The sequence below is a fragment of the Oryctolagus cuniculus genome, chromosome 13 (genome assembly GCF_964237555.1).
Source record: "Oryctolagus cuniculus chromosome 13, mOryCun1.1, whole genome shotgun sequence".
NCBI lineage: Eukaryota > Metazoa > Chordata > Mammalia > Lagomorpha > Leporidae > Oryctolagus > Oryctolagus cuniculus.
The window spans coordinates 47,423,412-47,447,749 of record NC_091444.1 but is presented as its reverse complement, the minus strand read 5'-3'; the positions used below and the strand labels follow the sequence as shown (position 1 = coordinate 47,447,749).

The 24,338-nt window shown below is 41.6% G+C and overlaps 2 protein-coding genes across 3 annotated transcripts in view; both read left to right on the top strand.

Moving 5' to 3' along the window:
- Nucleotides 1-24,338, top strand: part of NEBL (nebulette) — a 403,673-nt gene that overhangs the window by 59,942 nt on the left and 319,393 nt on the right. The window lies entirely within an intron of this gene.
- LOC100349167 (transcription factor Spi-C) lies at nt 3,645-5,260 on the top strand. The gene is made up of 2 exons (XM_002716706.5): nt 3,645-3,966; nt 4,005-5,260. Exons 1-2 carry the CDS (start codon nt 3,740-3,742, stop codon nt 4,552-4,554), a joined length of 777 nt encoding a protein of 258 aa, XP_002716752.2. The 5' UTR covers nt 3,645-3,739; the 3' UTR covers nt 4,555-5,260.

Sequence of the window (24,338 nt, the reverse complement as noted above, 5' to 3'; positions counted from 1 at the left end):
TGTCAAATAAATAAATAAAATCTTAAAAAAAGAAAATAAATAAATGGCTGTTGCTCAAGGTGTCTGCTCTGTGGTATTTTGTTACAGTAACCTGAGGTGACTGATACAAGGACCTTAAAATATATATAACCGTCATAAAAGTGTCTATGTATTCAGGTAGCTGGAGAAAAACGCAAATATGATGGAGACATGGAAGATATAAAATAGACTCAGGTCAAATTTCTAGATTTGAAAAATACAGTGAGACAAAAATATAGTGGGGGGATTAACAGAGAGACACCGTGAATAAAACATTTTGAAATTTCAAGACATAAGTCTCTAAAATGAAACAAAAGACTTTAAAGGCCTGCGTTGAGGCTTAATGGGTTAAGCTACTGTCTGTAGTGCCAACATCCCATCTGGGTGCTGGTTTGAGTCCCAGTTGCTCTACTTCTAATCCAGATTCCTACCAATTGCCTGGGAAAGCAGTGGAAGATGGCTAAAGTGCTTAGATCCCTGCACTCACATGGGAGACCCAGAAGAAGCACCTGCCTCCTGGCTTCGGCCTGGCCCAGCCCAGCCCTGGCCATTAGTGGCCATTTGGGGGAGTAAACCAGCAGATGGAAGATTTCTCTGTCCATCTCTCCTTCTCTCTCTCTGTGGCTCTGCCTTTTCAAATCAATTAATGAATTAAAAAATAAAAAACATGAACAGAACACCAGTGATCAGAGGGACAACAGCAAATAGTTTGTCCCATAAAGGGAAGGAAGAGAACTACATCCTCAAAAATAATGTAGAAAAATGGTAGTGATAGGAGATGAAACAGAAAAGAATCTTAAATGTCCAAATGTGGTAAAAACTGTAAGTTCACAGAAAGTTCAACAAGCTCCAAGTAAAAAGAAGAGAATAAAACTGCACCAAAGAACATCACCTTTTAAAATAATATCTTTCTTGTTAAAATTTCTTTTGGTTTTATTTGAAAGACAATCACAGATAGAGAATGGGTTGAGCCACTGCCTGAGATGCTGGCATCCCATGTGGGCCCCAGTTCGAATCGCTGCTGCTGAGCTTCTGATCCAGCTCCCTGCTAATGTGCGTGGGAAGGCAGTGGGAGATGGCACAAATGCTTGGTTCCCTGTCACCCATGTGGATGTAGTTCCAGGTTCCTGGCTTTGGCCTGGCCCAGCTCTGGCTGTTGCCACCATTTTGGGAGTGAACCATAAGATGGAAAACCTCTTATCCCCCTCTGTATCATCCTCCCTCTCTCTCTATAACTCTGACTTTCATTCAAATAAATAAATCTTTAAAAAATAAAAGCTGAAGGGCCGGTGCTGTGGTGTAGCAAATTAATCCACTGCTTGTGACACTGGGATCCCATATGGATTACCAGTTCAAGTTCCAGCCATTCTACTTCCAGTCCAGCTCCCTGCTAATGCACCTGGAAACACAGAAGATGGCCCAAGTACTTGGGCCCCTGCCACCCCATTGGGAGACTGAGATGGAGTTCCAGGCTGCTGGCTTCAGCCTGGTCCAGCCCTGGCTATTATAGCCATTTGGGAAATGAACCATTGAATGGAAGATCTCTTTCTCCATCTGTCTCTCTCTCTCTGTCACTCTGCCTTTTAAATAAATAAAAATTTTTTTTTTTTTTGACAGGCAGAGTGGACAGTGAGAGAGAGACAGAGAGAAAGGTCTTCCTTTTTGCCGTCAGTTCACCTTTCAATGGCCAGCGCGGCTGTGGCCGGCGCACCGCGCTGATCCGATGGCAGGAGCCAGGTGCTTCTCCTGGTCTCCCATGGGGTGCAGGGCCCAAGCACTTGGGCCATCCTCCACTGCCTTCCTGGGCCACAGCAGAGAGCTGGCCTGGAAGAGGGGCAACCGGGACAGAATCCGGCGCCCTGACCGGGACTAGAACCCGGTGTGCCGGCGCCGCTAGGCGGAGGATTAGCCTAGTGAGCCGCGGCACCGGCCAATAAATAAAATCTTACCCCCAAAGAAGTTTCATTTAAAAAAAGAAAGCTAAAGTGGCTGTATGCATGTTATGCACGCTTGTTAGGCAGAGTGCATTTCTAAGCAAGGAATGTGACCAGAAATAAAGAGAATCATTTCAAAATAATAAATGAATCATTTCCTCAAGAAAACATAGCAATCCCAAGTGGGATAGGTGATCCTGATCCTAAACTGAAAGGAGGAATACCAAATCTACAGCTCTAGTTGGAGATTTCAATACTTTTCTCTTGATAATTGATGGAACAAGTAGATAGAAAGTAAGGATATATAACAATATCAGTCAGCTGACCTAATTGGCATTTATGGAACATTCCAACAGCAGAATGCACATTCTTTTCAAGTATACACAGCACGTTTCCCAAGACAGACCATATTTTAGGCCATAAAACAAGTCTGACTCAGTTTAAAAGGATTTATGTCATACAAGGTATGATTTCTGACCACAGTTGGAATAAATTAGAAATCAATAACAGATACCTGGAAAATCTCCAAGTATTTGGAAACTGTATAACGTACTTCTGAATAACCTTGGTCAAAGAAGAAATTACAAGGAAATTAGAAAATATTTTTTAACTTAATGAAAATTAAAACAGCATATTAAAATTTGTGGGTTACAAATAAAGTAAATATTAAAGGGAACTTTAGAGCATCAAATGAGTATATATTAGAAAGTAGCATATTCTAAAGTCAATAATGTAAGCTTCTGTCATAAAAAAACCAGAAAAAGGAAAGCATGCTAAAGCCAAAGGAAGCAGAAGAAAGGAAATAATAAAATATAGGAGTAGATATAAATAGAAAATAGAAAAATAATTAAAAAATAAATTAAAGAAAATGGTAGTTTTTTGAGAATAGCAAAAGTAATAAAAATCTGACCAGAAGAATTAAGAAAAAAAGAGAGGATACAAATAACCAATACCAGGAGTCAAAGACATAGGAGATGAATGGAAGATCTCTTTCTCCATCTGTCTCTCTCTCTCTGTCACTCTGTCTTTTAAATAAATAAAATCTTACCCCCAAAGAAGTTTTATTTAAAAAAAAGAAAGCTAAAGTGGCTATATGCATGTTATGCATGCATGTTAGGCAGAGTGCATTTCTAAGCAAGGAATGTGACCAGAAATAAAGAGAATCATTTCAAAATAATAAATGAATCATTTCCTCAAGAAAACATAGCAATCCCAATTGCTATTGGGATTATTGCAGATTCTACAGATATGAAAGATAGGGAGGGAATTTAGGGACAGCTCTATGTCAGTAATTTGACAGCTTTTATAGGAAATGGAAAATTTCTTGAAAGAAGTACTATGAATAATTAAGGAGAAACAGGCAAATTGACAGTCCTATTTCTATTTAAAAACTTAAATTTGTGTTTAAAACCATTTCCACAAAGAAAACTCCAGACCCAGTTGCCTTCACTGGTGAGTTCTACCAGGTACTGAAGAAAGAAAGATCAATTTTACACCAACTCTTTCTGAAAATAGTGGAGGCCATGATACCAGAATTAAACTAATGCAAAACTTGAGAAAGTATTACATGAAATGGAAATTACAGATTGATAGCCCTTGTGAACACAGATGCAAAAGTTCTTAACAAAATTTTAGCCAATCAAACCAAACAATATATTTAAAAAGATAATATGTCAAGTGGTACTGGCCCACCTCTCACTGGCAGATGGACCTCAGGAGAAACCACGAAACATCTTCAAGCCACCGTGAATTGGAGCCATGCAGGATTGCCAGTTTATTAATGAAGCATGCAGACCTGTGTGGAACAAGACAGGCTGGGCCAAGCATTTGAAGACGCTTTTGAGATACTCAGGCAGCATTCACTGGGAGATTTCCAGTCCTCCCCAGATTACAAAAATTACCTGGCTTTCATCAATCATTATCCTTATGTCAGAGGAAACTCCAACTGCTGCGAAGTGGTGCCTACAGAGGAATCTGTTCATAGTTGGAGAACGATAAAAGGGGAATCACTGCAGTCTGACCCTGAGAGTCATTGCCCGTGACCTTCAGCAGTGCTGTCACGGAGAACAGTGTTTCAGACCTCTATCTTGAAGGGAATGTCCACCAGTCTCTGCAGAATGCAACTGAAAACCAATTGGTGCAACCTGCCATTTTCCCACAAAAAGGAGGAAAAGGCAGGAAGAAGCTCCGACTGTTTGAATACCTTTACGATTCCCTGTGTAATCCTGAGATGGCATCCTGTATTCAATGGGTCGATAAAAATAAAGGCATCTTTCAATTTGTATCAAAAAACAAAGAAAAACTGGCTGAACTCTGGGGAAAAAGAAAAGGTAACCGGAAGACCATGACTTACCAGAAAATGGCCAGAGCACTGAGGAATTATGGAAGAACTGGGGAAATCACCAAAATCCGGAGAAAACTAACTTACCAATTCAGCGAGGCAATTCTCCAAAGACTCTCTCCATCTTATATCTTGGGGAAAGAGATTTTCTACTCACAGTACCTTCAACCTGATCAGGAATATCTCAGTTTAAATGCTTGGAATGCAAATCACAACTATACATATGCCAGTTACTATGAGTTAAGTCACCCAGATTGCTAAGTAACACCCTCCCATTTCTTGGTATCCTGGTTTTGAAATTTCTACAAGCTTCAGGATGTTTCTTGCTAAGCAAATATAGTCGGCTCTCCATATCCACAGTTTCCGCAGATTCAGCCAGTCAGGAATAACAAACGTTTGAAAAAAAATTGCATCTCTTCTAAACTTCTTGTCATTATTCCCTAAACAACACAATGTAACAATTTACACAGCATTTACATTGAGTTAGGCATTAAAAGTAGTCTAGACAGCTCCTGCATTTGCCAATTTAATTTCCTTTGGGTAAATTCCAAGGAGTGGGATGGCTGGGCTGTATGGCAGGGCTATATTCAGGTTGCACCTGAATGTTTGTTGCAGCTCAATTCACAATAGCTAGGGCATGGAGTCAACCTAAATGCCTATCAACAGAAGACTGGATAAAGAAATTATGGGGTGTGTACTCTATGGAATACTACAGCAGTAAAAAAAGAAGGCCGGTCATTGCAGCAAAATGGAAGAATCTGGAAAACATCATGCTGGGTGAAATAGGCCAGTCCCAAAGGGACAAAAATCATATGTTCTCCCTGATTGGTGACAGCTAACTGAGCACCTAAAAGGAAACCTGTTAAAGTGAAATGGACACTATGAGAAACAATGACTTAATTGGCCCTTGTCCTGACTGTTGAGGAACAACTCACTACTTTATTCCTTTTGGTATTTTTTTGTTCTACTTAATGCCATTGGTTGAACTCTTTAATTAACACACAATTATTCTTAGTCGTTTAAATTTTTTTTTTATGCAACTGTGTTGGTAATGGGTTTTCTTTCTTTTTCTTTTTCTTTCTTTCTTTCTTTTTTTTTTTTTTTTTTTTTTTTTTTTTTGACAGGCAGAGTGGACAGTGAGAGAGACAGAGAGAAAGGTCTTCCTTTTTGCCGTTGGTTCACTCTCCAATGGCTGCCGCGGCCGGCACAGCACGCTGATCCTAAGGCAGGAGCCAGGTGCTTCCTGCTGGTCTCCCATGGGGTGCAGGGCCCAAGCACTTGGGCCATCCTCCACTGCACTCCCAGGCCACAGCAGAGAGCTGTCCTGGAAGAGGAGCAACCGGGACAGAGTCCGGCGCCCCGACCGGGACTAGAACCCGGGGTGCCGGCGCCACAAGCAACTCATAGAATGGCAGATGTCCTAAACAGCACTCTGGCCTCAGAATCAGCCCTTAGGGCATTCGGATCTGGCTGAAAAGCCCATGAGAGTATTTCAGGCATGGAAAGCCAAGACACTCTGGCAAAAAAAAAAAAAAAAAAAAAAAAAAAACCACAAAAACAAAAACAAAAACCCTAAATGAAAGATCTCTGTGAGTGAGATCCCAGTGGAAAGAACGGGCATCAAAGAAGGAGGTACCTTTCTCTAAAGGGAGGAGAGAACTTCCACTTTGACTATGGCATTGTCAAAATAAGATCAAAGTGGGCAAGCTCAGGGGGCTTCCACGCCTTGCCAACTCGTGACTAGAGCCTGGGGAGATTGCTGACGCCTTAAACAAGGGTGTCAAATTGTTAAGTCAACAACAGGAGTCACTGTGCACTTACTCCTCATGTAGGATCTCTGTCCTTAATGTGCTGTACATTGTGATTTAATGCTATAACTAGTACTCAAACAGTATGTTACACTTTGTGTTTCTGTGTGGGTACAAACTGTTGAAAGCTTTACTTAATATATACTAAATTGATCCTCTGCATAAAAAATGAATCTTGATGTTAATGGAATGGGAGAGGGAGCGGGAAATGGGAGGGTTTTGGGTGGGAGGGAAGTTATGGGGGAGGAAAGCCATTGTAATCCATAAACTGTACTTTGGAAATTTATATTTACTAAATGAAAGTTTAAAAAATACGACCTAAATGAAAAGATCTCTGTGAATGAGATCCCAGTGGAAAGAACATGCCATCAGAGAAGGAGGTACCTTTCTCTGAAGGGAGGAGAGAACTTCCACTTTGACTGTGACCTTGTTGAAATAAGATTGGAGTTGGCGAACTCGGGAGGCTTCCATAGCCTTGGTAGCTCATAACAAGAGCCTTGGGTGATTACTGACGTCGTAAATTAGAGTGTCAATTGTTAAATCAACAACGGGAGTCACTGTGCACTTACTCCCCATGTAGGATCTCTGTCCTTAATGTGTTGTACTATGTGAATTAATGGTATAACTAGTACTCAAACAGTACTTTATATTTTGTGTTTCTGTGTGGGTTCAAACTGTTGAAATATTTACTTAGTATATACTAAATTGACCTTTTGTATATAAAGATAATTTAAAATGAATCTTGAAGCGATCTGCACCTTAATGTTTATTGCAGCTCAATTCACAATAGCTAAGATATGGAATCAACCTAAATGCCCATCAACAGTAGACTGGATAAAGAAATTATGGGATATGTACTCTATAGAATACTATACAGCAGTAAACAATGAAATCCGGTCATTTGCAATAATATGGAGGAATCTGGAAAACATCATGCTGAGTGAAATAAGCCAGTCCCAAAGGGACAAATATCATATGTTCTCCCTGATCGGTGACAACTAACCGAGCACCAAAAAGGAAGCCTGTTGAAGTGAAATGGACACTATGAGAAAGAGTGACTTGATCGGCCCTTGCCCTGACTGTTGATGAACAACTTAATACTTTATCCCTTTTAGTATTTTTTTTCTGTTTATTCTACTTAATACTGTTGGTTGAATTCTGTAATTAATACACAGTTAATCTTTGTGGGGAGCAACTGGGAGCAACTCGGACTAGACTAAGTTACTGGAATTAAGACATATTCTATGCATCTGCTCTCCCACAATATGGCGCTAAGAAGGGAGAAACAGCTTCTGCACAGCTGCCTCCAGTTCAACCAATAAGCAGCAGGACCTGCTCCTGATTGGAGGAGAGCAGCGTACTCGGCGTGTGGGTAGCAGAGTTGGGATTGGTGGAAGAGGACTATAAAGGAGGAGAGAGACAACATGCACCAGGAACATCTAAGGGGAACATCTATCTGAAGGAACACCTGTGCAGCCCCCAAGAGAGCCGGCCGGCAGTGTGCTGCTCCCCCGCGGAAGTGGGGAAAGTGGCTAGGGGGAACTGCCCTTCCACAGAGGTGGAAGGGACGGTAGCCAACCCGGGAAGAACCAGCAGCAAACCCGGGGAGGGCCGAGCAGACAAAAGAACAGCGCAGGGTCCTGTGTCGTTCCTCCACGAAGAGGGGGAGCGACAATCTTAAGTGTTGAAACTTAACTGAAAAGTGATCCCTGTTAAATATAAGAGTGGGAATAAGAGAGGGAAGAGATGTACAATTTGGGACATGCTCAAGCTGACTTGCCCCAAACGACAGAGTTAGAAACATACCGCGGGATTCCAATTCAATCCCATCAATGTGGCATGTACCAATGCCATCTCACTAGTCCAAGTGATCAATTTCTGTTCACAATTGATCATAATGATAGGACTAAGAGTCAAAGGGATCACATAAACAAGTCTAGTGTCTGCTAATACTAACTAATAGAATAACAAAGGGAGAGAACGATCCAACATGGGAAGTAGGATACACAGCAGACTCATAGACTAACGGATGTCCTAAACAGCACTCTGGCCTCAGAATCAGCCCTTAAGGCATTCGGATCTGGCTGAAAAGCCCATGAGAGTATTTCAGGCATGGAAAGCCAAGACACTCTTTGGGAATAAAAAATGACCTAAATGAAAGATCTCCATGAGTAAGATCCCAGTGGAAAGAACAGGTCATCAAAGTAGGAGGTACCTTTCTCTGAAGGGAGGAGAGAACTTCCACTTTGACTATGACCTTGTCTAAATATGATAAGAGTCGGTGAACTCAAAAGGCTTCCATAGCCTTGGCAACTCATGACAAGAGCCTAGGGTGATTACTGACGCCATAAACAAGAGTGTCAATTTGTTAAGTCAACAACAGGAGTCACTGTGCACTTACTCCTCATGTAGGATCTCTGTCCTTAATGTGGTGTACATTGTGATTTAATGCTATAACTAGTACTCAAACAGTATGTTACACTTTGTGTTTCTGTGTGGGTACAAACTGTTGAAAGCTTTACTTAATATATACTAAACTGATCTTCTGTATATAAAGAGAATTGAAAATGAAAAAAAAAAAAGAAAATGAATCTTGATGTGAATGGGATGGGAGAGGCAGTGGGAGATGGGACAACTGCAGGTGGGAGGAATGTTATGGGGGGGAAAGCCACTATAATCCAAAAGTTGTACTTTGAAAATTTATATTTATTAAATAAAAGTTTAAAAAAATTAAAAAAAAAAAAAAAAAAAAAAAAAAAAAAAAAAAAGATAATATGTCAAGTGAGGTTTATTCCAAGAATGCAAGGTTGGTTTAACATTTAAAAAGTTGGTCAATATTATTCATTGCCGCAGACTAAGAAATAAATGCCATATGTTTATTTTTATAGATGAAGAAGAAAGATGAGACTATATCCAATAGCAATTACTGATAGAACTCTCAACAAACTAGGAATGGAAGATAATTTCTTCATTCCGATATAGAACATCTGAACAATGGAAAGCTAACATCTTACTTACTGGTGAAAGACCATAAGCTTTCCACCAAATTGAGTAACAAGGTGAGGATGTTTGCTTTCGCCACTCTGTTCCACTTAGTGCTGGAAGTTTTTGTCAGCATGGTAAGGAAAGAAAAAGACATAAAAAGCAGATAGATTAGAAAAGAAATACAAAACTTTCTTTATTCACAGCCAGCATGATTGTATAGGTAGTCTAGAAATCAAAAAGAATAAAATAAACTCCTAGACCTAAAAGTGTGTTAAGTAAAATTACCAGGTGTAAGGCTAATGTAAAAAAAAAATTTCTGTGTCCTAGCAATGAGAGAATATAGCTTGCAATTGGAAAATAATACCACTTATAATAACATCAAAAGTTTATGGAATACTTAGGGATAAGCTTGACAAAAGATGTGTAGGGCCTCTATACTGAAAACTACAAAATATTATGAGAAAATTAAGGCCTAAATCAATGGAGAGTTATATCATGTTCGTGGATTAGAAGAAGCAATATTATTAAGATGTCTAATTTTTCCAGCTTGGTCCAGATAATTCAACATGATCCCAGTTGAAATCCAAGTGCACTTTTTGTTCTGTAGAATTTGACTTACTGATTCAAAGACACGATTTTGAAGAAAGAAGAACTAAGCTGAAACACAGTGCCTTGTTTCAAGACATTTAAAAGTAATAGTCATCAACAATGTGATAGTGACATGAAGGTAGAAGACATATAAGGCAGTGGGGAGCAATAATTTCCTCAAAAGATACTGTATAAATTCAATCGGGTAAGGACAGTTCTTTCAACAAAAATGCTTTAACAATTATGTATCCAAATATATGAAAAACAAAAGAAAGAAAAAAAACTTCAAACTTTCCCTTACACCAAGTACAAGAATTAACTTTTGAAATGCACCATAGACTTAAATGTAAGAGTTAAAGCAGTTAAACTCCTAGGAGAAGTTAGTGACTGTGAGTTGGGTAAATATCTTAAAAATATGGTACAAAAATTACATAATGTCAAAATGCAGATAATTTGTACTTCAAGAATATTGAAACATTTTTCTTTTCAAAAGATATTGATAAGAAAATCAATTAGGAAGCCAGAGACTAGGAAAAAAAATTGTGAAAAATATGGGACACAGAAGAATTGTATCCAGAATTTATAAAGAGCTCTTAAAAGTAAATAGTAGGAAGAAAAAAAGTGGGCAGATTGAAGAAGCATATTATTTTCAGCATCATTAGTTATTAGATGAAAAGTACAACCACAATAAGAAACTACTGCACTTCTGTAACAGCTAACATGAAAAAGACTGACCATTTCAAGAGCTGAACAGATGTAGAGAAACTGGAACTCTCATATACTGCTGGTGAGGATATAAAATGGAACAAACATTTTATAAAATGAATTAGTAATATCTTAAGAAGTTAGGTACCATATCCTCCAGTAATTCCACTCCAAGGTAATTGTCCAAGAGAAATAAAAAAATATGCATGTGCAAACATTTTGTACCTAAAGACTGCACATCATTATTCATAGCACCTACTTTTTTTTTTTTTTTTTTTTTTTTTGACAGGCAGAGTGGACAGTGAGAGAGAGAGGGACAGAGAGAAAGGTCTTCCTTTTGCCGTTGGTTCACCCTCCAATGGCCGCCGCGGCCGGCGAGCTGCGGCCGGCGCACCACGCTGATCCGATGGCAGGAGCCGGGTACTTCTCCTGGTCTCCCATGGGGTGCAGGGCCCAAGCGCTTGGGCCATCCTCCACTGCACTCCCTGGCCACAGCAGAGAGCTGGCCTGGAAGAGGGGCAACCGGGACAGAATCCGGTGCCCTGACCGGGACTAGAACCCGGTGTGCTGGTGCCGCAGGCAGAGGATTAGCCTAGTGAGCCGCGGCGCTGGCCCATAGCACCTACTTTTTTTTTTTTTTTTTAATCTTTTATTTAATGAATATAAATTTCCAAAGTACGACTCATGGGTTACAATGGCTTTCCCCCCCATACCGTCCCTCCCACCCACCACCCTCCCCTTTCCCACTCCCTCTCCCCTTCCATTCACATCAAGATTCATTTTCGATTATCTTAATATACTGAAGATCAGCTTAGTATACCTTAAGTAAGGATTTCAACAGTTTGTTCCCACACAGAAACATAAAGTGAAAAATAATAGATGATTTTTTTTAAATGATGATGAAATCAGATCAGACCTATTGTCATGTTTAATCCCAGTGAGAGTCAAGTTGGGAATTGATAATTTCTTTTTTTTTTTTTTTTTTTTTTTTTACAGAAGATCAGTTTAGTGTACATTAAGTAAAGATTTCAATCGTTTGCACCCCCATAGAAACACAAAGTGAAATATACTGTTTGAGTACTCGTTATAGCATTAAGCCTCAGTGTACAGCACATTAAGGACAGAGATCCTACATGAGGAGTAAGTGCACAGTGACTCCTGTTGTTGACTTTACAAATTGACACTCCTGTTTATGGCATCAGTAATCTCCCTATGCACCAGTCATGAGTTTCCAAGGCTATGGAAGCCCCTTGAGTTCTCCGACTCTTATCTTGTTTAGACAAGGTCATAGTCAAAGTGGAGGTTCTCTCCTCCCTTCAGAGAAAGGCACCTCCCTCTTTGAAGACCTGTTCTTTCCACTGGGATCTCACTCACAGAGATCTTTTTGCCAGAGTGTCTTGGCTTTCCATGCCTGAAATACTCTCATGGGCTTTTCAGCCAGATCCGAGTGCCTTTAGGGCTGATTCTGAGGCCAGAGCATAGCACCTACTTTTAAAAGTTTTTATTTTGAAAAAATATTTTATTTGAAAGCCAGAGAGACAAAAATAGAGAGGTAGAGAGATCTTCCCCCTGCTGGTTCATTTCCCAAATGCCTGCAACATCTGGGCTGTGCCAGACTGGAGCCAGGAGCCCAGAACCTAGTCTAGGTTTCCCACATACATGACAGAGTCTCAAGCACTTGAGCCGTCACCTGCTTCCTCCCTGGGTGTGCATTAGCAGAGAGCTGTAATTGGAAGCAGAGCTTGGGCTTGAACCAGGCATTCCAGTGTTGTGTGTTGATGTCCCAGGCAGCAGCTTCACCACTGTACCACAAGCCCATCTCAGCAATTCTATTTTTTAATAATACAAACTTCAAACAACTCAAATGTCTGTCATCGGGTGAATTTTTGTAGATCCATACAATGTAATGATAGCAGTGCAAAAGAGCAAAATATCAATATACTCAACATATATGGATCTCAAAATATTCATACCGAGTGAAAGGAGCCAAAGACAGCAGTGTACATATTGTATGATTCCATTTCAAAAAGATTCCAGAAAATGCACATTAATCATCAGCAACAGAAAACATATTTATGGTTCCCTATATTTGAGTTAGTGGGAAAGGAGGGGGAAAGAATTACAATGGGGTGTGGGGAAATGTTGATGACAGAAATGCCCATTGTCTTGACTGTGGTGATAGTTTCATGGGCATACACATATCAAAACCCATTAAGTTATGCACATTAAGTGTGGGCATCATACTGTGTGCCAATTATACCTTATTAAAGCTGTCATGAAAGAAGAGAGAGAAAGGCTTTGGAGACTCAGTTTAGATTGATCATTGAGCAAGAACCCTAACGCATTCCTCTGATGAGATGCTGAAATGGCATATTAACACTTGTGGTAGAATCCTGGGCATTTAGGGCTGATCGTCAACATCACAGAGAATTAAGATGATTTGTTCAGGTCAGTTACCTGTCATTCAAATAAACCTTTAAAAGAATGCCTTGTCTCGTGCTCCCCTGTGACTATTCCAGAAGACCAGTCTGTCCTGTCCAACTTTGTGACTTGGATGATGCCGTGTCCATAGTGGGGCTCGGTAAATAGAAGCTGGCCAGTTGAAAGCATGCTGTTTCCAAAACTGAATTATAGATGAGCACTGCTTCACTTTCCTGGCATATTGGAAAGATGCACTCAGCAACTGATAGATCTCATTACAGTTTCCACCTATTGGACTTATTTGGGGTTTTCTTTGGGCACAAAGTTCCTGGTATACTTAGGTCTGGGAGATCCTCTGAAATGGAACATAAATTGAGGGTTGGGGTGCTTATTTTAAGGGCCTGAGCTTGGCTGTAAGTGACGGAGAAGCCAAACAACAGTGGCTTAAATGATGTGGAAGTGTATCCAAGTCTGTGCGGATGTGGTGACTCTGCTCCGGGAAGCCACTGCGGACCCAGGCTGTTTCTTCTCTTACTTTCCACTGTTTCTAGGTCCTGCCAAGTCTAGATGTTTGACAGTGGCTCTTACCATGTCTGTTTCCCCCTACAGAATGGGATGAGGAGGATGGAGGAGTGGAAGCTATCGTAGAAGTTTCCACCCATCACTTCTGTGTGGAGTGTTCTGGCCAGATCTGGTATTTGGCCACATTGCCTGCCCGCGAACTGAATGAGAAGACTTATCTTGGAAGAACGCCGGTTATATATTGTAGGACTAACTAGCAGTTGTAGCTACAGGGAAGGATCTGGATATTAGTCTCACAAATGACTGGACTTTATGCACACCCATGATGCTGAATAGTCACCCAATTGTTTATTACTTGCCTCAGTTAGGAGGTGACAGGGAGAGCTTAAGCCCTGTGGCTGGAGGGCAAATTCAGTCTCAGCCCTGGCTCAGCTGCTTCTGTTTCAGGCCTGTGAAAGAAGCAGATGACCCTACCTCTCTAAAGTTACAATCTGGTACTTGGTACAAGGGTGCTTCAAAAGTTCATGGACAAGGGAATTGAAAGAGAAGTTTATTTTGGTGCAAAAAATTTAAAAAGTGAAAATTTTCATTTTATTTGATGGAGGGGAAGTGGGGAAGAGAGGGAGAGAGGGAGAGAGAGAGGGAGAGAGGAAGAGAAAGAGAGAGGTATGTTTCATGTGTGGGTTCATTCTCCAAATGCCTACAGCAACAAGGACTGGGCTGTGTGGAATCCAGGAGCCAGGGAGTGGTGGCAGGAACCCTAGTACTTGGGCCATCACCTGCTATTCCCTGGGTGCACATTAGCAGGAAACTGAATTGGCAGCAGAGGCAGAACTTGAACCCAGGCCCTCTGATATGGCATGTGTGCTTCCCAAGCAGCTTCATAGCCACTGTGCCAAACACGTGTCTCTGATACAAAATATTTTGAAATGCATGCATACAAGATGTCTTCAAATAGTTCCTGGAAAATGCATATTACAAAAAAAAAACTATGCATGGATTTCAAAAATTTTTGGTACCAAAATGAACATACCATTTAATATCGATTTTCCATGAACTTTCCAAATGCTCTGGTCTTTTTCTCCAAAACCTCTCCAGAATGTTCCCATGTGGAGTTGCTCTATGGAAATGAGACCTCAGATAAAAACAACCTACATGGGACATGTGAGGAACATCAGGAGAAATTTATCATCATTGAATAGATGGCAGCACAGTCATTGCTGAGAGCTCTACAATGCTAGGGAAAATCAGTTTCGAGAAGTATCTGTGTTTTATTTTCCCAGGAAGTAACCAGATTGTGGAAAGGCACTCCGTGAAGCAGCTGTGTCTAAAACCCAAGTGATGGGCTTGCCCTTCCTTCCTTTGCCCATTAGGTTAAATTTCTTTTGGAGAAAATGAGATCTGATCCAGAGAGCGAAACTGTGAGAACTTTCCTCCGCGAGCCCGCTCCACAGGGTTTCTGGGAAGCTGGGCCTCGGCATCCTCAGAGCCCTGGCTGGGGCTTTATCTTTTACCCAGGATGCAGAGGTGTTGCTTAGCAACATCCATTCTTCCAGCTCTGCCGGCTGCCGCGCCGCTGCTGAGCCCACAATGGAGCTGAGCTGGAGAGTGGGATCCTCCTGTCTCAGCTTCTTCACTCTGGTGAGGGAGGAATAAAGAAAGAAGGGGCGAGTGGGGTGAGAAACACACTCAACAGCACTGTGCAAGAGCTGCACCTGGGGTGGTGAGAATGGTTGGGAGCCATGCACCCCACGTGCACTGAGCAAGTGCAAGGGTGTGATCACAACAGTGGGGGCTAATTTGGGCAAGTCAAGAGTAGAATGAGGTGGCCGGGCAGCCTGGCAATGGAAGTTTCTGGACAACTGGGTGTTCAAACTGGCACATTCAGCCCCTTTCTTTTTGAGTTCTTCTTCCTTTTTTGGTTGGTTTGCCCAGGTTGGTGGGCATGAGGGAAATAGGAAAGATTGAGGGAAACTTTTATTTTATTTTATTTTTTATTTATTTGACAGTGTTATAGACAGTGAGAGAGAGAGAGAGATGGAAAAGTCTTCCTTCTGTTGGTTCACTCCCTAAATGGCTGCTATGGCCAGAACTATGCTGATCTGAAGCCAGGAGCCAGGTGCTTCCTCCTGGTCTCCCATGCGGATGCAGGGGCCCAAGGACTTGGGCCATCCTCCACTGCCTTCCCGGGCCAGAGCAGAGAGCTGGACTGGAAGAAGAGCAGCCGGGACTAGAACCCGGTGTCCATATGGGATGCTGGCGCCATAGGCGGAGGATTAACCAAGTGAGCCACGGCGCCGGCCCCGAGGGAAGCTTTTTGATTCACTTCCAACTCCACTTCTTATTGTGTGTGATATCACAGTTCATGGAAAAGTGGAAACATTATGAATTGATTTTGGCACAAAGATTTTTTTTGTAGTAGTAGAGAATGCATGTTATGAAAAAAACTGTGTGGACTCCAAAACTGTGCATGGACTCCACAATTGCTTTGCACCAAAATAAGCTCATACTCTGAATTCCGTTTCCCATGACCTTTTTGAAAAACTCCGGTAAGGCTTTAAGAAGGTGTTGGGGACAGCCTGCTCCCAGACCTCAGTGCTCGTGTCAGCTGCCTGTGGCTTCTTTTCTGGTCTTGCTTGGTAGATGGGTGAACGGTGCAGCACTTGGATCCAGAGCAGTGGAGGTGTTTTTGTGTCAGAGGTGCCCTCCCCGCCCCATGTCCTGGTCCCTGTTCTTCCTGACCTGCTCCAGCAGCTCCTAGAGATAAGGTGGAGCAGCCTGGGCCAGCTGCGTGAGCGAGAGATTTCCAATCTGAGAGATTACAATCTTCCCTCTTGGCTGAGCCGTTTTCTGAAGTAAATCAGATGAGTTTTTCAGCTCTGAAGGAAGCCAGGGGATGAAATAAATAAAAGCAGAGAGGAAATTGCAAGGGCTGGTGCTGGGGGAACATATGTTTTCAGATGATATTTTAAAATAGATGGGGAGTTGATGAGACAGAGATCCTGCAAACTGACTCCAGATGGCAGGAATAGCAATGGCAAGCTGGTGTGAAGGGACAGAACACAGGCTGGCACCAGCCAGGGGGACCGAGGCGGAGGCAGGAGGGAGGAGGAGGCCAGGGAGCAGGGTGGAGGGAGCGGGGGCTGAGAGCGTTCCAGGTTGTGCAGAAGGGAAGGAGCCATTGGATCCGCACCCTTCAGTGCTCGTTTAATAACGCTGCTCGTAGCTTCGTGCCACGCAATAGACCTTGCTTTATGACTTGTTTATGAAAGAGGGTGATTTGCTTCACTTTGACTTCTCTTTGCTTAGGCAATGGCTATCAGCAAAACGGCGATTCAAGTCATCACCCACGAGAGGCCTAGGAAGAAGCAGGCTGGAGGGGGCTTGGTCCTATTTTATTTTTTTTCTGTGTACATCAAATCACAATGAAACAAGGATGTTGAAGAATAACTGCTTTCCCTAGCAGCCCTGAGTTCATCGTCATGGAATGATTGGGAAGGGAGGAGTTATCAAGGGAGGGAACTGAGAAACAAGAGTGGAATGGCTTCTTGTGAGGAAGAGGGGCAGAAAAGTTCACCTGCATTCCTTTGTGTGAAATGATGTCCTTTTGCTTGCATAATGGTCATTAAGCACCAGTGGGTTTCCTGGCTTTGAACTTGGCACTGTATTTTCCTTCACTGAGTTTTTATTTGGCTGCCTCATATATGGAGGGAAACGTTTTAGGGCTCCAAAAAGGAAACTTTCCTAGTTCTTCTTCCCTTGTCTTTTGTGTGAATGTCCCCTTTCGTACTTGCACTGTATGTGTGTATGTGACTGCATGTGAATGTATGTGTATGTGTATATGTGAATATGTGTGTGTACTTGTGAGCTTGCAAGAGTATAGGTGTGAGTGTACATGAGGTGTGTATGTGTATGTGAGAATGTATATTTGTGACAATGTGTAAGTGGGTTCTGTCCTGGGCCAGGGAAGGAGGAGGAAGGCCTGCAGTCTTAGCCTATCACTGTCATTAGCCCACAGCTACCCACATGGGTCTTCTGTCAGCTGACCTAACTTACTGAGTTCTGCCTTTTGCAACAACTGTTTATGTTAAGATAATTATTGCTGTCAGCACTTGCCATCAGGGTTACAGAAAACATCAGGATTCAAGAGGAGATGATTGTAGATGTTCATTTTATGTGGGATCCATGAGTGAACAAGGCCATTAGATAAGGGGACGAGTTTGTGTGCGAGGTGGTTGCCCTTGTGTGGGTAGGGTCTTTCCTGTGGAGCTGGGACCATCATGTCCAGAAGCGTGCAGTGTCTTTATTCATGGGGTGGTTCTTGTCTTGTTTCAGGGAAATGCCAATAATTTCAATCGTCGGGATGACGTCCTTGCTTCTGAGTGGCTTGTGTTCCATCTTCCTCAGAGATGGACCCAGCCTTATCCTTGCTGTTATGCTTCTCTTGGACTTTTTCATCTGTCCTTGATGCTTGCCATGGAAACCCGTTTGTAAATCTTTTGTTGGTGATGATGTAATCAGCACAGTTCAGGCAGAGCCCAGAGTTGGACAACACATAAAGTGACTCCTTAGGTAGTGCTGAGATGGAGGCAGGCCTGTTGCTAATGGAACAGAAGGGATGCACCATATGATTGAGTTCATTTTATTTGCTAAGAAGCAACAAATAATAACTCTGAATTTTATTTGGAAACAAAGAATTGGGTGTGTGTGGGCAACATTTTTCAAGATAACAGAATCTGAGAAGTTAAAACAACAAGTGTGTTTAAATAAAAGATAAGCCAAGTAATGTGTGTGTATGTGTGCGTGTGTGTGTGTGTGTGAGTATATATATATATTTTAAAGAATTGCTTACAGATTGTTGATACTGATGCTGTTTGTGATGGCGAAGGGTAGAGACGTTTGTGGGCAGCTTGGATGAAAGAGATGTCCTGGAGTTAGAGGAATAGTAGAGATAAATGTTAAGGAAGAATGGACTGATAGGATGGAAACCAACCTAAATCTCTCGTTAAAATATATGTAGTCAAACCCAGTGGCTCTACAAGTTTGTGTAAATGTTAGGTTTTTTGCAGACTCTAAGAAAAGAGCTTCCAAACAACTTATTCAGGCTAATCTGCCACAAAGGTTTTTTGAGAAGTAAATTTTCCATGCAAATTATTTTATGGCCAGCTCTAGCTAAAGGAATGAACCAATTGAAGTTGAGGAGAGGGAAGGGCAGAGAACTAAAGGAAGGTGGGCAGAGGGAGAGAAAGAACCGGGTCTTGGAATTTCAAGGGTATTGAAGTCCAAAGTAGATTTTGTCATTTTTTTCCAGTCTTGTTTTCTTAAAATTATAATATTAACAAAAGAATCTTTGTTTTTTCCTGAATTATTTAGTTTCTCTTTCCTTGATTCTAGGTTTATTGTTATTTTTGTTATGGTTGATACATAGTGTGATGTTTCAGTACCTGACTATATTAGCTAATTAGCATATCCATCACCTTAAACGTGTACCATTTTTTTGTGAGGAGAACATTCAAAAATTTCTAGCTATTTTGAAATATATGTTTTTGTTAACTTTAGTCATCCAGCTAAACAAAATTACCAGAACTTATTCCCTTAGGTAGTTGTTAGTTTGTGCCCATTGACCATTTTTTTCCCATCCTTCCTCCCTCCCCACCTCAGCCTCTGGGAACTGTTACTCTACTCTCTGCATCTCTGAGAGCAACTCAACATCCGGTGTGTGACTGAAGTCATACTGTATTTACCTTTCTGTGCTGGGCATATTGCAGTAACACAGTCTTCTCCAGATTCATCCATGTTGCTGAAAATGACGGGATTTTTCTCCTTTCTTCTTCTGAGTATCTACTGTGTATAAATTGTTGAGTTTTCTTTGCCCATTATTTTTTGATGGACACTTAGATCGATTCTGTATCTTAACTATTATGAATAGATATTTCTCAAAAGAAAGCATACAGATGTCCAACAGAAACTGCTCATCATTATTCAGTATCAGGACAATGAAAATCAAAACCACAATCAGTTACCACTTCACTCCAGTTAGACTGGCTATTAGCAAAAAAAATCAAAAGATAGGGGAGGATGTGGAGGGTGTGGAGCAAGAGCAATGCTTACAGACTGCCGGTGGCAATGTAAATTAGAGCAGCCATTGTGGAGAACAGTACGGAAGGTCCTCACAAAACTGGAACTAAAGCTACCATCTGACCCAGCGGTCCTGTTCCAGGTCTATCCATGGGAAGAAATCAGTCTGTCTGAGATTTCTGTGCTCTCATGTATGTTGTTAATCAACAGGATCATTTTGAAGGATTACATTTTTCTTTGGGGGAAATGCTATGCCTATGGAGTCTATCCTATTTAAGCAAAAAGCACTGCCTTCCTATTTTCCATAACATTATATTTAGAATGGGAAAGGCATAAGGTGGTCTGACTTACCTCTTTGTTTTACTCATGGGGAAGCTGCAGCTGACCAAGGTTAAAGAACCGATTCACCCTAGTTATGTATTAGAGCACAGAGGCCAGCTTGTCTACATTCTAGTGTGGTCCTTTTCTGTGAGTATTGTGAGGTCGTGAGGGGTAGAGGGGCTTGAGAAAGATGAACCCCAGTCTTCCTGGTCATGAAGCTGACCAGTGACCAGGAGATAAACGCTATTGGAGGTGTCCCTCTCTTTGAGCATAGAAAGTTCCAAATTCAGATTTAGGGTGAATTAATACCACCCTGAAATGTCCAAGATTTCTAAGAAAGGTTCCATTCTTATTTGAACCATCCCTACATGCTTTATGACTGGCTTCAGAATCCTTAAGCTTACCAATTTGAGTGACAGTTTAGTGACTTGATTTCTAAAGGTTGAATTTTGCTAATATCATTGTTTAATACCCTTAACTCAGTATTCCCCCAAAACTTAGTGATTAGAATTAAGAAGCCAGTTCTGTGTGTCAGAGCATTTCAGTTGTTCTTGGTCATCTTCCCTTTTCGTCATGTTGACCTTGCTCTGCTTCTCTGTTTCACTGTATTTCTTAGGGTAGTCTTTCCCAAACTCATTTAATTCCTTGGCCTGCTGGCCCCACATCTTACTGCGCACTGGATAACTCTGTAATGGGTAGAACATTTGTGAGGCTCATTTTCAAGGGCATGGGTTCTAGAACTTTGGTGATCCTAAGAATAGTCTGTGGAGCTGATTCCCGGGCCACATCTCTAGATTCTGATAGAGTTCATCTGAACTGAGGCCTTAGAATGTGTATTTTTGACAAACAGTCTTCTCTGGTGGTCCACACTGTAATGCTTACTGGTGCCCAACTTTGGATACGCTTGTGTCAATGGTAGGGACACCTGCATATCGGATCTCTTCACCTGACTACAAGGCCCTTTTTCTGTGGTTGACCCTTGGCTTCTCTTCCACACCACATGGAAACCGTTGATGATGAACGTTCTAGTCTCTTAGACAGTGTATCTGTTCTAGCAGATGAATCGGGTTCAGTGAAACTCTCTTTCAGTGATGTTCAGCTCAGGGCCAAGAGGTAATCAACTTTACTTTGTCATCTGATGTTAACATCTGAAGTCACGTGCTACCACCAAAGAGTGACATTGAGAAAGACCACTTTTTTTTTTTTTTCAAAGAGAAAGAGAAAATGGAGAAAACATTATTGATCTGATACAAAAATACTCGGGCACAAAGACTGGGGTTAGGTCAGGCCAAAGCCAGGAGCCAGGAACTCAATCCAGATCTCCCATGTGGGTGGCAGTAACCCAGCTCCTTGAGCCATCTCTGGCTGCCTTCCAGGGTCTAAATCAGCAGGAAGCTGGAATCAGGAGTGCAGCCAGGTATTAGAGATGTGTACTCTGATGTGGGATACAGCTAACTTAACTGCTAGGGCAAAGGCCCATCTGAAGGAGCACATTTTAACAAAAGGTGACTGCAGGTCTTCAGATCTTTAAGGACTCACAGGACAAACTAAATAATGATACTTATCATGTCACACCACACAGATAGATATAAGTTTCTGTGGAGACCTTGGAGTGGGAAACCGTTATAAAAATGACAAATGTTTCCTGATTCCTAAAAAAAGAAAAAAAAAACAAACCCAATTTCTGTGCAGAAGAAGGCTGGTGAGAATTTTGGTGTGATCCTGAGAGCTCGAGTAGCCTGTGCAATGGAGACTTAGGACACCATCCTAGGACATTTTCCTAACAGAGCTTCACGAGATGGGTATTGATTTGTACAAGAGGTGATACGCTGTTCAAGAAAAGAAATGTTCTCTTCCAGTGGATAAACTTGGGTGTATCTGATCAGGATAGAGATTTGTGGATACAGGAGCCCGAGAGGTCTAAGTAGCCGTTCCTCTCCTTGATTCTCCCAACTCTCCCCATCTTGAGGAAAGCAGTGACAACACTTTGACCACTTCTAGTTGCACATTCTTTCTCCTGTTTCAGCTTGTTGGCAAGAATGGCAATTTGGCAGTGTTATTCAGTTTGCACAGGCTTAGCAGAGTGGATAAACATGGATAGACTTTTCTCAGTGCTGTGAGAGGAGCTGTTGAGCTTGGCATTGGGCACCTGGTTCCTTAGATATGTGGTGTGAGGGGAGTGGGAAGCATAAACAGATAAGAGAGAATGGGGCCCCACTACTCTGCCTCTTCTTCCTTCTCCATCTCTAAATTTCTGTCCCATTCTTGGTCCTCTGATAAAATGCCTCAAGTACTTCTGGGCCAGTAGACCCTGGCACTACCATGCATTTCTTTGCCAAATACTAATCCTTTGAGTCACCAAGACAGATAGAGACAAGTGAAAAGAGGCCAAATCGTAAAGAATCTATTCATTTGTGTGAGTCAACATGAAAAAAGAACTGAATGAGCAAAAATGTTCTTAAAAATCCCTGCTTCTTTTAATTTTTCTTGGTAGATATACAAGAAGCAAGAACAAGGAGAAAACATATTTTTTTAAAAAGCAACCTGTATTTTCCTTATTCGCTTGCCTTAAACTTTTCCCTCACCAGAGAGAATGTACTGTGGTCTGCTTTGGACCTTGTCCATATGGGCTGGTTACTCCAAGTTCCAGAAAGACTTTGTTGTAGTAGAATTTCACCAGTTGCTTGGCATGGGTCCATGATGGACAGACCAGGAAAACTGATAACAGAAACTGGTGAAAAGACAGAGGCTTTTAATGTCTTTCTGAATTCACTTTTCATAAGAGATATCAGATGTGAAGGGGCCTGGAACAATTCCCAGTTTTGATGAGAGTAAAGACAGTCAAAATAGAAAAAGAGTTAAAAAGTGCTTTGAAGAACTGAAAGTATTTGTATTTAGTAAGACATGCTGGGTGCTGAGGGAAGTGGCAGGTGCCACTGTTATTATTTTTCAGATATGTAGATGAAGACAAGTCCTTGGGAATTAAAATATGGTAAGCGCTGTAATTATCTTAAAAATACATGGGCTAGAGTGACCATGGAGATAAAATACACAGGATAGATTGACCATGGAGACGATAGATCAGTCAGACCAACATCAAATATGAGAGGAGATTTCAGAACAATCATCAAATTATTTCCTGTCATTTCTAGAGGGAAATAGTAACCAGTTGGGTTTTGCATAAACTAAATGGTATTAGCCCATCTAGCTGCCACCTTCATGTAGAAGGACAGGCAAATAGTGGGACAAGAAGATGAGGCTGTGTTCATCTTAACCTTGATGAACTGATGCTACCTTTTGCCTTTAGTAGTGTGTGTGAGTGAATCTGTGGATGGGTGGCACATCTCTACACCACCTGTCATGTTTCCACATTCAGTGAGCATCCAGAGAAGGGCCAGCAGCACTGAGGCGCGGTTCCGCTGACGCTATCTGTGGGTAACTTAATGAAGATTTGGAGAACACGCTCGTCGAATTTTCAGATTTCATGGAGTTGTTGATACTCTGAAAAATATGAAAGAATTCAAATTGACCTTGACAAATTGGAGAAATGACACGCTATAGGATTAAATTAGTTATGGATAAAAATATCACTAGCAAACACGACAAGAAAATACTGTCCTATAGTCACAACCTAACCACGAGGTGGTAAGAATCTCAGTTGGAGAGATGGAGAACAGTGACTGAATTTGGGAAAAATTTCAGAGAAAAACTCAAAAGTGCTCCATAGCTAATTGGATAAAAAGATGAAATGCTTTTTGTTTTGTATTAACATTCTGTATTTTCTAGACTGTCAGTTAGTGTCATCCTTTGTTTCAGTGTGGTAGAAAGGACATAAAATCTAACTAACATCCTTGATCCTTTATTCTTTATTATAGCCACATTAAAAACTGAAAATTTTTGAGGAAAGTAAACATTTAAGTTCAGTCACGCCCACGGGAAAGTATTATAAGTGAGGCATTATATGGGACAACCCCCAACAGCAATAGAATTGCTTATGTAGACATTTAGACTTCTTTTGTTTATTTTTAAAACAATTATTTGTTTTATTTGAGAGAGCGAGCGAGCGAGTGAGCGAGTGTACCACATGAATGAGCAGGAGCTGGGAACTCAATTCAGGCCTTCCATTTGGGTGGCAGGGATCCAAGTACTTGAGGCATCACCTGCTGCCTTTAGGGTGCACATTAGCAGAAAACTGGAGTTAGGAGCTAGAGTGTGGGCTTAAGCCCAGGTGTGCCAAGATGGAATGTGGGCTTCAAGATTTTAAGATTTTACTTATTTATTTGAAATTACTGCCTTCCCAGGTGCACTAGCAGGGAACTGGATCAGAAATGGAGTAGCAAGGATTTGAACCAATGCTCAGTGCTCACATGGGATGCCACAGCTCAAGGGGAGATTAACCGCACCACAAAGCCAGTTCCCAAAGCAGTCTTAGCTGCTGTGCCAGATGCTGGCTCTAGCATATTCAGTCTTAGCTCATTGTGCAGGGCCAGTTTGTTTCCTCACTTCCAGACAGGGGCTATTTTACTAAACCAGGAAAAAGCTGACAGATGCTTGAACCCAGGATGGGGAGAGAGGGAAGGAAATATACAGATCTTGGGGATCTCAGGGGGTAGAGTT